Source organism: Triticum dicoccoides, chromosome 2A, assembly GCF_002162155.2.
Source record: "Triticum dicoccoides isolate Atlit2015 ecotype Zavitan chromosome 2A, WEW_v2.0, whole genome shotgun sequence".
Lineage (NCBI taxonomy): Eukaryota > Viridiplantae > Streptophyta > Magnoliopsida > Poales > Poaceae > Triticum > Triticum dicoccoides.
This window is the reverse complement of record NC_041382.1, coordinates 113,890,950-113,903,721: the sequence shown is the minus strand read 5'-3', so window position 1 is coordinate 113,903,721 and position 12,772 is coordinate 113,890,950. Positions and strand designations below refer to the sequence as shown.

Here is a 12,772-nt window from a genome sequence, read left to right as displayed (position 1 = left end):
CCGTCACTCAAGGCCATGAGTTTACAATCTCCACACCACACCCTCCTTCTTCTAGAAACCGAGTCGCTGTGACTTGTGAACTAACTTGTGGTCGATCAGGTGCAAGCCCGGACCTAGTAGAATTCCGTTTTACTTGCTTGTTTGTTCTTTGGGATATTTTTTCTAAAGTAGTGCGCCTCTTCTAGAGTTTGACACAGGGCCCTAGATTTTGCTAGCTTCGCCCTGGAGAATGACTGGCTCTAGATACCAATTGTTACACCCTCACTCAATCTACCACACTGGATTCATCATAGATACAAGAGGGAGGAGTTTACTGGCGTCATGCCGAGGTTCAAATCGAGGGGAAGTGCTTGAGGAAGGGGAAATAAGGAAGGTAGGAGAGATAACTGCCAAAGGCTAATACTACATCACATGCCCTTACACACTACTTTCTAGCTATAAGATAATGGTCGACCATCCGCGTCCTTGTGGGCTTGTAGATGGGCCTCATGTAGCAGCCTCCTTCTTAACGGCCCTGAGCGCCCGTGCTTCTCCATTCCTTTCTCTCTTCTCCACTCTCTTCGGACGACGATACTTGCCTGCTCCCTGCGCGTGCTCCCATCTGTGCTCCCGCATACGTGGCTTGATTTGATTGGAACAAAATAAGGCTCGGCCCCACCCCCTTAAAATCAGGGGGGAGATGATTAAATTAGAAAGGGAAAAGGAAAAAAGAACAGCCGTAGAATGAAGTGGGAGCACGGATGGGAGCATGCGGAGGGAGCAGGCAAGCCGGATCCACTCTCTTCTGCTGATCCGGGGAATCCAAGTTTTATCCAATAATGTTGGACAGAAAGGTGGGATGCAATCTAATTTTAGCAGAATCAGTGGAAGCACATATATTATAGGGGATAAAATAAAAAAACAGTTTGTTGCAATCAAGTATCGTGAGAGTATTTCTTTTTAAGAAACACAGAGTAGAGATATATGTTCACATACACGTGCATTTCCTATCAGTGTCTATCTGAAGATTGACGAAGAAGTCACACATATGTCACTGCCGATGACAACATCCATTAAGTAGAACAACAACATTAAAAGACGAGTTAACCAGCTAAACATATCTGACAAATACGAACTTAAGCAACACCCACTCCGACATAGTTAACCTAAGATTCATCATTGATTAATAATGAACAAAGCCCTATCTTGAAGTCGTCCTCGTCTTCTTCAACCATTTGCTTGCCCCACGAGCACGGGTGGAGTTTGGCAACCCTGACAAAACGCTTCTTTCACTCTTTGTCCTGGTCATAGGCGTGCAGCTTGCCCGCCCGCCGGTACTCCTCCACCACGTCCTCCTCCTCCATGTCGCTGTAGCGCATGGCTTCCGGGTGCGCCGCCTTGCCAAACGCCACAAGTGCCTGCAGCCGGACCACCTTCTCCTCATCTGTCTCGGGCATCGCCTTGCACGATGGATTTCACCCAATAACCGATGCTCAAAATTTTTTTTTAAAAAAAGAGAGAGAAAGAAAGCTTGGGCTCGTATCGTGCCCTCTGTTTTTCTTATTTTCTTGTCAAATGTCTGAGGTACAATTGTACAAAACTGAGGATTCGCTGCACATATATATGCAGAGACCCGGACCAGCCCCCGGCCGACCCGGACTCGTAGATGAACTCTAATCTGACCCGACTCGCTTGGTACAAACACAACTATACGGCCGTAATTTTACATCAGTGTGGAAATAAATCTACGTAAGGCTTGAGCCGGACCGCCTGGCTGGGTAGGAACGACCAGGGTGAAGAATTATTTATTCTTCACCCTGGGTTGTTAATAGACTTTATATATATATATATATATATATATATATATATATATATATATATATATATAGGAAAATAGTTGTGTATTTCTAGGAGTACGTATTCCCGCTCTTAATATACCACATAGATGAATTTTTTATACCTCTTTATTATTTTTAATATACTTCACTAGGAATTATTAGATATTCCAAAATGAGTTTCATGAAAAAATTCATGTGAGTCTACATTTTTTAAATGTTTACGTATATACTGACGTATTTGTACATGAAAAAGGTATATTACAAAAAGTACGTCGTAGATGATATTTTTTTAATAAAACTCATATTGAGGTATCTTAGAATATTTAATGAAGTATATTGAGAATGATAAAGAGGTATAATTAATGCGTATATATTACGCGAAGGATACGGGGCCGTGGTTTTCCTCATCTTTTTTACGCGAAGCCCCCACACCTCTCCATTTTCACGGCCCAAGGCCCCAAACCCCTTGAACCCAAAATTTTGCCCCCGAACGTCTCTCTCTTCCGCCGGGAGAATCATTGCCTCCCTCCTAGCTGCAGAGCATTCCCTCTCCGCACCTGCATTCTCCTCCCTCCTCACGTCGAATTTTCTCGTGCGCCACAAGGAATCAGGACTATATAATCAGCCATGCCGCACTGCTCTTCACCAAAATTCCCCTTCCACATCACACCCTCAGATTTCACCCTCTCAGCGCTCCCGCCTCAGCTTCCCCTACCCCCCCTCCAATGGCGGTAAGTTCCAAGTGCATGGGATTTCACCCGTTGTGGTCGCTGTTTCTCATGAACTGACTGGAGTTTCCCACGGAATCCTCGCGTGCTGCGTGTTCGATTTCTGCCATTTCGGTCTGAACCCGTCGGTTTCCTTCTGAAATCACCGAGTTCCTAGTTTATGCTCACCTGCGGCCGCTATTTGCGCTGCGAACCCATCTGATTTGATCGAATTCGACTTCTGAAATCGCTTCGGTTGCTTTCGTTGACGCTCGCATGGTGCGGTGTGGCCTCTCGACATCATGCTTCATGGTTGCCATCGGGGCTCTGATTCCTTCTGTTCCAGCGATTTTGAGGTCTCAAGTTACCTAGTCTATGGGCGCATGTTCTATGTTCGATTTAACGAGTAATAGTCGCCCTGAACCATCTGTTTGCCTCGATTCTGAGTTCTAAAATTGTGCAGTTTCTGTTATCTCATCTCACGTGTTATGGTGGCCGCCCTTATTCCACCTGTTTCCTTTGATTTCGAATCCCAAATCACAAATCACGTAGGCATGCAGTATTTGAGTTAACGAATTTGTCTGCAATTTTTGCTATGCACCTCCATCTATTTGGAGTTCTTAAACCACATTACACTTGAGCACTGCTTGGCATTTACCAGACGATACATGCACGACATGCTTATCACGCCATCCATGGGCAATGCTGAAACAGCAGCTAACGGCTGGATTAGCCATCGTCCGAGTGTCCTTCAGCCCTGTATCATCTGTGGAGTTCTTGCGTTACACTATTCATCTGATAATATTATAGGAACTGCCATTTCGAGCATGTCTGTTTAGACTTGTATATTGATGAACAGACGGAGTATTTGATTGCCGAATGTCAGTGGTTTATGTGTTTCCCTTATCTGAAGGCAATGGCGTCGCTGTTCCTATTATGAGCTTCGGCTGTTTTAGACCACATCGAATTTGGAAAATACGTTGGCCTCAGCTTAGCAATCACGTATTGGTTATGTAGTCTCTTATACAGATTTATTTGTTTTGTGCGATGGAGCCCTGAATTTATTTATACAATCTAGCCTATTTTTCTAGTTTAGTTCTGTTCTAAAGTGGGGATGCTTTAACTGCAGCCCAAAGGCTGGACCGTCATGGAGAACAGTTCCGGTAGCCTTCCCTTCGTACCTGCTACACGGAAGTGGTCGAGGCGTACCAAGCTTACTCGCCCAAAGCTTCCTCATACCTTGTTTCTGGTACTTACTTTCTGCAAGTATCTTATGCTGATTATTTACAATGCTGATTCTGGTAGGTAACTCATTCTGTATATGTGTAGGAGGATGAGAAAAAAAGCTCATATTGTTGAAGTAGATGGACCAAATCCTTTTACAGCAGCTGTCCCCCCTCCCTCTCCAGAAGCTGTTGCAGAGGAGGTTATCTGAATTAATATAAAGTTGCTCATTGCTTGATTTTCACATATGTTCTGTAGCTAATTTTGCCACATATTGTTTGGTTCTGTGATGGATAATTCATTGTTTGTGCTAGTTATACTGTTCTATGAGGGGGAGAATGTTGTGACAGTTTTCAGTAACCACCTGTTCTGTATTGCATTCCTTTTGTGCTAGTTAAGGGGGTAGTGACCCTAAGATGGATGGGCCACAAGCTTTCAGTTAACTTGTGGGTAGTGTGTGGCCTAATTTTTGTGGTTCGCAAATCCTTAATGTCTTGATAGTTTCCAGATACTAACTTGCTGCATTGTATGTTTGCATTGTCAATTGATGAAATCATGGTTTTAAATTAGGAGATCAATGAGGGGATACCTGTATCCACCGTTCTCGATGCTGTTAAAGATAAAATGAAAGCTACAGCCCAGCGCGTATACCTAGGCCCTGCAAGAGTCTACGCGTTCACACATTTGCATTTTAAAAAACAGCCTAAACTACGAGGCGGGACGCTGCCCTAGGCGGCGGCGTCGTCGTCCTCGGGGTCCGTGAGGTCGATGAGCGTCGGCGCCGGCCCGGCCCAGGCGAACGTCGTATTCCAGAGCGCCGCCATGTCGGGTTGTGCCGACGCAGGCAGTGCCGGGGCAGGGGGGAGGGGGTGTGCGGCCGCCTGTGCAGCCGAGGCCTGGCGCGCCTTCTCCTCGGCCTCGCGCTGCTCCTACTCGAGGTCGTGCTCGAGCATCTCCTCGTACTCGCCACGACGGCGCTCCTCTGCTAGCCGGCGCTGGCGCCACATCTCGAGGTACGCCTGCTCCTGCGCCGGCGTCGCCCCCAGCCAAACCGGTGGCGCGACACCCACTCGCGCACCACTCCATTCCAGGAGGAGCGCGCGATGGGCTCGGGCTCGGGCTCCGGCTGCAGCTCCGGCTCCGGCTTGATGGGGGATGGCGGGGCCACCGGCGGCACCACACTGTCGCCCGCCGCGGGGAGGGCAAGGGCCTGCGCCATTGCCGCCTCGTAGCGGGCCTCCTCTTCCGCCTCCGCCACCTCCGCTCTGCGTCGCTCGTCCTCCTCGCTCTCCCGGTAGACGGCCGCAAGGGCTGCCTGGTCCTCCTCGCGGACGACGAGCGGCGTTGGCCTCCGGTCGACCTCGCGCACGCCCCGTCGCCTCGCCTCCTCGTGCTCGAAGGCGAACCACCTCGCCCAGTTGGGCGAGTCGGTTGCGTAGGCCTTGTCGAGGCGCTGCTCCGGCATCAGCAACGCCCGCCGGCGCCGCACCTCCTCCGCGTGAGCACGAGCCGTCCGCGGCGCCGCCGGCACTGGGATTCTATCTGGATCCAGATGCCAGTCGTGCGGCAGCGTCGCGTCCGGATACGGCAGAGGCTGACGGTTCTGCCAGTGCCACTCCGCCTGGTGCACTGGCACGTTGACGCGCTGCCTCTGCCGGCGAGGCGCCGGCGGAGGTGGGAGGAACTCGGAGGGGAAAGGGGTGGCGGGGGACTTGCCCTTGCTGCCGCTGACGCCGGAGGCCCATCTCGCTGTGGTTGTGGTGGCTAGGGTTTGCCGGCGACGAGGGAGCAAAGGTGGGCAGATGTGGACGGCGAGTATGGATGAGGACGGCCCTGCCGCACTGTCGGCTTAAAAAAGGACGAGCGCCGTCGCTGACGCATGGGCCCGTCGTCATAAATTAAGCTGACCGCGTGGGCAGCGGGTAGTTGGACGGCTGCCATGTGGGGACGCAGCGGATAGCGAGAAGGCGCGCAAAGCGTCCGCTCGGCGTCCGCGCCAACGCATTTGGGGCGCAAATTTGAGCCGCAAATGCGTCGGCGTGGACGCGACGCGGACGTGATTTAGGTTTAGGTCGGCGCGTTGGGCCGCCACTTTTATCCACGCCAACCCAAACGAACGCAGGCGGACGAAATGGATCGGCGCTTTGGAGTTGCTCTAACAAACCTTGTGCCTGGTAGGAATGAGAGCAGGATGATGTTGATAAAATCACATTTCCTAATTCCTAACTATTTCGAGTCTCGGGCGAACACTGAGAAGAAAGATAAAGAAAAGAAAGTTTTCTAGTTGTCTGTTGAAGCGTATCATATATTCATAAAAAAGAGTCGAGATGACCGATACAACGGCTTTTGGCACAGTGTTACGCCAAGAGGTTAACAAGCACGTCCACCACGACAACGCCGGCACACTACTCATCTTGTCCAAACTTAAGCTACGAATGGTGAAGAGGTAGAGAACAAAGCACATAGACCGCGTCACACCCATAACCGACACCTCGGAGCACGACAAAACTCCAAACCAAAATATATCAACGCACCTTCACTCATGACGCCTAGGAGATCGGCATCGACAAGTGGGCAGCATGAGCTAGCCTGGCTCGAGGAAAACATCGCAAATGAGGCGTCGATGTCGGACTACATTGCGCCGCGGATGCCCATGCCCACATCAACAACCAGCACATGACAATGTGGCGCCCCAAGCCTCACCGCCGAGGCAAATTTGTGAGTCAGTATTGGAGATGCCCTTATAGAATTATCTCTCTTGCTTTTTCTCAAACATGATTTTACTTCAATCATTCATATATTCTAAACTATACTATCTTTTCCATTTTGTTCTTATATATTTGAACTCCTAGCGCCAAGACCTTGAGGACAAAGCTTGGATACATTTCAAACACGTTTAAATTTCAACGTTTAAAGTCCACTCATTTCACTCAATCCTGTGAAATATAGCTGAAATTGAAATTTGATATTTGTGAAGCTGCTTATTTCAATGATTTTTTCGAGAAGTTGCTTATTTCATTCCATTCATTTAGATGTCAGTTATATTTCACAAACATCAGTTTCTTAAAATGAGTGAAATTATTTTCTGAATGAGTGAAATCAGTATTTCAGAATGAGTGAAACCATTCTTTTAAAACGAGTGAAATTTGTTTTTTGAAATGAGTAAAATCATTTTTTTTCTAAATGAGTCTAATCAGTTTTCATATATATGAAGCAGATTTCCATGTGAAATATTTGAAATTTGTTGTTTAGAAAATGTTATCTATTTAAAATCATTTTTTGAAATTTGTGTTTTTTAATTGAGTGAAATCATACTTTTGAAATATGATATTTGTGAATCTGCTCTCTTTAGTGTCTGAAACTGATATTGGTGAAATATATCACTAATATCATATTTCAATGTCAAGTATAATTCACAAATATAAATTTAACACACTGAAAATTCATCTATATTTCCAATCGTAAGAACATTCCACATATGACAAATATAACTCCACTTTCTATGCAGACATCTGTATTGTAATACCTAGCAGCCCAATTGCCCGGGACAGTCGATTAATTTATTTACATCGATATACCATATGGTAATGCTATTAATATCATAAGTTTGGAGTTAGTAACCAAACCATCTCACCAGAATGAACATTTGAACCATTTGAGGTATCTGGTATCTCCAGGTGTCACGGCCAGAAATGTATTTTATGATTTTATCAACCAGACCATCTGTTCTTGACTGACTCAAAAGAATGCTAAGGGATGAATTTCTGTGGTTGTGCATGCTGATGGAATGAAGTTACTAGTAGGCTCAAGTTACAAGCACACGCTCTTCAATTCTGCCTCTGGGCTGATCCCCTGCACTTTCCATACTTAGCTTAAGATCTTGAATGCTGTCGAGCTACTACGAAAGGCTACATCTGTTAAATTTTACCCCCTTTTTTAACATTATGCTAGTATATTCAGAGCAATGTCCTCAAGAAGCTCAGTCCACAGATCTATCGTCGCTCTCCAAATTACTTTGCAAGGGTTTGAATGCTGCCAGAAGAACAGCAACCTTGTTCGCCAAGAACCCTGCGGCGCCAACAAATAGCTCAGTCGGAGTCAGCTCGAAGCTGTCACCACCAGCACCGTACTTCAGTGCAACAGCCCCAGCAACCATTACAATCGACAATATCAACCATGGCCTTCTTACGCCGCTGAAGTTCATACTGGGCTCTGAACTGCTCGCTTCTGAAGGAGAACTAATTGCCGGTAACCCGTCCACAGATCTTTGGAGCAGCAATAGATACAGGAACCCTCCAATCCCGCCGACGAGGAATGAGTAGGCGGCTCCATCATTCGAAGCCAGAGTGAAGGCAGAGAAACCTGTTATAACAATAGATATGTCGTAAAGCAGCAAGGATTGCTTGAGATCAGCATACTCTCTCAGTCCATCTTCCTTCAATTCCTTAATGCTCGAGTCTGTCCTTGCTGAGGATAACTGCCCCTCTTGAAGATCAGAAATGCTAATTCCTGAGAAGTCAGTCACAGCAATTGGCCTTGCTTCCACTACTGAAGCTCCATCCTCACCAAGCAGCGCACCGAGCTTGTCGAACGTGTACTGTAAACCGCTGAACTTGAGCCCAAGTGTTCCCTCAAGATCTTCAGGTGTATTCCGTGCTCCATGGATCACTTTCAAACTTAAACCATCTAATCTCCATGAACCTGATCTTCAACGGTAATATTGTGAAAATGAAGGGTACACTAGTATTAGTAAGCACCGGCCACATATATGCGCAGAACAGACAACTAGGTGGATAGTGTACCTGATTCAAGGCCGATCCAGATTTCTTTGATTGTCTGCAATTTGGGACCTTTAAAGGTGATGATATCAACTGAACCACTTTGAAAGGGGAGGAATTGTGATGCCTTGGTGCCATGTGAAGGTTGGTCACCATAGATTGCTGGTACTCTTTGTAACAAGGAGTCACCATCGACATCAATTAAGCAGATTAAGATCGCTGAGTTCTTATCTAGCAAAGAGGAACTAAGTTCTCTACTTGTGCACAGCTCTAGTATGTAAAAGGCATCAGATTCTTCCAATCTGAGTTTCGATAGTATCTCATCAGGGACACTATTGGGAAATGTTTTTGGTTCCACCGTGGGCAGAAGACGAGATGGCTTTACAGATGCCACGGAATCTGGACAATGCAATGAAAGGTAGAAATTCAATAATTTTATGCTCTGAATGTTAACAAGAATAAGTATAGGTTCAGCCACAAATTCAGAATTTACATCATAACAGAGGGCATGGCATAACAAGTGAATCGTATTGCTACACAACATTTGCTGAAGGCTAGGCCATTAAGAGCATCCGAAGATCTGGGCAAATACAAGAACATTTACTCGAATCACGATTTACATGATTCACTGTGAAATTTCCAAAGAATATATTGCTTCCAAAGGAACTACTGTAAATTTCCAGCATCTAAAAGCAGGCGAAATCTAGTTTAGCTACTGAATGGGATGGTTTGCTTAGTTCCTATGAGAAATACCTTGTAATGAAGAACTTTTTGCAAAAGTGATCATCCGCCGATGTCTGTTTTGCTTTCTGATTTTCCTTGCGGTTGAGTTCAGAGCGTAAGGCATTTTGGGGCTGTTGAGTGATAACCATCGAGACAGAAATTCAGAATGAACCGAAGGAGCAGGTTGGCCAGCACAAAGGATCACCATTTCGCTGTAACAGGATGAGCAACAGATAGCATGGTGTTACACAAATAAGACATCGAAGCCTGTGTGCAAACATGATTAATTAGTTCAAAACACGCATACACACACATGGAACAAACCAATAGCAGCCATAACAGAGTACAAAACTAGCGTATACTGAAAGTTGTTCATAAGCCATGAACCAAAATTTATGGGAAATGGAGCTATAAAGAAACCCATGAACAGGGCATATTCCACACCCAACAACGGAAATGGCAGTTTACATGAATCCGTCGCAAATTACGAGTCAATTTGAGTTGCTACGACGCCAAGAAACCGAGACCACCGTACCAATCGACAAAAAAAAAAAAAAAACTCACACAATTCAGAGATTCTCCGCGAATAAACTACTACTCCCTCCATCCGAAAAAGCTTGTCTCAAACTTGTGCTAGATACATCCATTTGAGGGACAAGCTTTTTCGGACGAAGGAAGTACTGCTACAACTAAAGTAGCTCAGCAAGACACTAGCGAAACTAGGACGACAGCTAAAATATCTGAATGTGAACTTCGAAAGACAGACCAGGGGGGGAAGGCGAGGCTCCCCGTACCGTATAAGCTCGGATCTGAGCCGGGAAAGTAGGCGAGATTCCACGGGTGGAGTGAGGAGTTTGGTGGGCAACGACGCTGCCGTGCGGGAGAGGGGGAGAAACGAGGTAACGGTAGTGGAGGAAGATCTGGGGAGGAAGAAGAGTACGAAGACGACGGCTTCAGTTGCGTCGTGAGGAAGGGAACAGAGGCGTGCAGCGCAGGGGAAGCTACTTGCGACGGGCCAAATGGGCCACGAAAGGTGTCTCATCACGGGCCTGTACACCTTTCCTTGTTCGCTGGTTTCCATCGGAAAAAAAAAGACCACACGTTCGCTGATAATTTCTGAAAAAGAAAAAACACGTGCGCTGGTGTTAAAAACAGAATAAGCGATTAGCAATGTGCAGCCCGATCACACAGGAACCCTAACCCTAAACCAGCCCGCCAGATCGGGGCGGCCGCCGTGGACGAGGACGAACCGATGCCACCAGTCGACGGCGATGAGTCCGACGACGACGCCACGGAGCGCCTCCCGGACTTGACCTTGTACAAGATCCTTACCCTCCTGCCGCCGTCCTCGGCCACGAGGTGCAAGGTCGTCTGCAGGAGATGGCGCTCCATGATCTCTAGCCCCTCCTTCGTGCGTGACCATGCCGCAGCCGCGCGCTCGAGGTACCCTTCCATCCTCCTCTTCGACGGCGCCGCCCGCTTCCTGGGTAGGATCGTCGACGAGAACAGGACGGCGAGGCTGGCGCTGCGCCGATGGAGGGCAGAGCCCACGGAGGGCTACGGCGTGCAGAACTGCTGCGGCCCCCTCGCCTGCCTTCGGAACGGACTCGGCGGGGCCGAGCTAGTCAACTGTTACACCCACGATGCGGCTATATCTCCCACGTGTCGGAGCATGACTTAGAGGCATAATCGCATAGTAGGCATGTCGCAAAAGAGGTAATCTTTACACATCCTATATACTGAATAAGAAAGGGATAAAGAGTTGGCTTACAATCACCACTTCAGACAATACATAAAAATAGCATTACATCATCCAGAATACAATCAAAGTCGAACCAAAATAAAAGAAAGACCACCCCTAATGCTAGATCCCATCGCCCCGACTAGGCTCCACTACTGATCAACTAGAAACGAAACAACACAACGAACACGGTCTTCATCGAGCTCCTTCTTGAGCTCGGTAGCGTCACATGCACTGGCATCATCGGCACCTGCAACTGGTTTTGGAAGTAATCTGTGAGTCACGGGGACTCAACAATCTCACACCCGCGAGATCAAGACTATTTAAGCTTATGGGTAGGGAAAAAAGGATAGTGAGGTGGAGCTGCGGCAAGCACTAGCATATATGGTGGCTAACTTACGCAAATAAGAGCGAGAAGAGAAGCAGAGCAACGGTCGTGAACTAGAAGTGATCAAGAAGTGATCCTGAAACTACTTACGTACAAACATAACTCCAAAACCGTGTTCACTTTCCGGACTCCGCCGGAAAGAGACCATCACGGCTACACACGCGGTTGATACATTTTAATTAAGTTAAGTGTCAAGTTTTTTACAACTGGATATTAATAAATTCCCATCTGCCCATAACCGCGGGCATGGCTTTCGAAAGTTCAAACCCTGTAGGGGTGTCCCAACTTAGCCCATCACAAGCTCTCATGGTCAACAAAGGATATTGCTTCTTCCAGGAAGACCTGACTAGACTCGGAATCCCGGTTACAAGACATCTCGACAATGGTAAAATAAGACAAGCAAAGCCACCCGAATGTGCCGACAAATCCCGATAGGAGCTGCACATATCTCGTTCTCAGGGCACACCGGATTGTCGAAGATTCCGGTAGGCCAACCCAGAGTTGCCGCTGGTTGTCACCGGCTGCTGACAGGTTGGACCAACACTCAGAGGAGCACTGGTCCGGGGGTTCAAAATAAAGATGACCCTTGAGTCTGCAGAACCCAAGGGAAAAAGGCTTAGGTGGCAAATGGTAAAATCAAGGTTGGGCCTTGCTGGAGGAGTTTTATTCAAAGTGAACTGTCAAGGGGTTCCCATTATAACCCAACCGCGTAAGGAATGCAATATCAAGGAACATAACACCTGTATGACGGAAACTAGGGCGGCAAGAGTGAAACAAAACACCAGGCAGAAGGCCGAGCCTTCCACCCTTTACCAAGTATATAGATGCATTAAAGTAAACAATATATTAATAATGATATCCCAACAATAACCATGTTCCAACAAGGAACAAACTTCATCTTCACCTGCAACTAGCAACGCTATAAGAGGGGCTGAGCAAAGCGGTAACATAGCCAAACAACGGTTTGCTAGGACAAGGTGGGTTAGAGGCTTGACATGGCAATATGGGAGGCATGATAAAGCATGTGGTAGGTATCGCGGCATAGCAATAGAGCGAGCAACTAGCAAGCAAAGATAGAAGTGATTTCGAGGGTATGGTCATCTTGCCTGAAATCCTGCAAGGAAAAAGAACGAGTCCATGAAGAAGACAAACAGATGTAGTCGAATGAATCTTCACAACTCCGGAACAGAACCGAAGCTAGCGAGAGAAGCTACCCAGAAAGAAGCAAGTAACATAGTAAACAACCATCACATAAACATGGCATGATGCACAACCAAGTATGATGCATGTTCGATTTAATGAGGTATGGCATGGCAAAGTGCACAAACAATACTACAAATTAAGTGGAGCTCAATATGCAACGAGTTGCATATTGACGAAACACCACATGACTT

The 12,772-nt window shown here is 47.1% G+C and overlaps 1 protein-coding gene and 1 long non-coding RNA gene across 2 annotated transcripts; one reads left to right on the top strand and one right to left on the bottom strand.

Moving 5' to 3' along the window:
• The first annotated feature begins 3,648 nt into the window (after positions 1–3,648).
• LOC119359130 lies at positions 3,649–4,390 on the top strand. The gene is made up of 3 exons (XR_005172385.1): positions 3,649–3,773; positions 3,854–3,950; positions 4,319–4,390. It is a non-coding gene; the product is annotated as an uncharacterized LOC119359130 (long non-coding RNA).
• Positions 4,391–7,174: 2,784 nt separating this feature from the next.
• LOC119353706 lies at positions 7,175–10,224 on the bottom strand. Its single transcript, XM_037620357.1, has 4 exons — positions 10,044–10,224; positions 9,280–9,461; positions 8,551–8,925; positions 7,175–8,449 (listed from the first exon to the last, which is right to left on the bottom strand). The coding sequence occupies exons 2-4, from the start codon at positions 9,455–9,457 to the stop codon at positions 7,728–7,730; spliced, it is 1,275 nt and encodes a 424-aa protein (XP_037476254.1). The 5' UTR covers positions 9,458–9,461; positions 10,044–10,224; the 3' UTR covers positions 7,175–7,727.
• Positions 10,225–12,772: the final 2,548 nt, after the last annotated feature.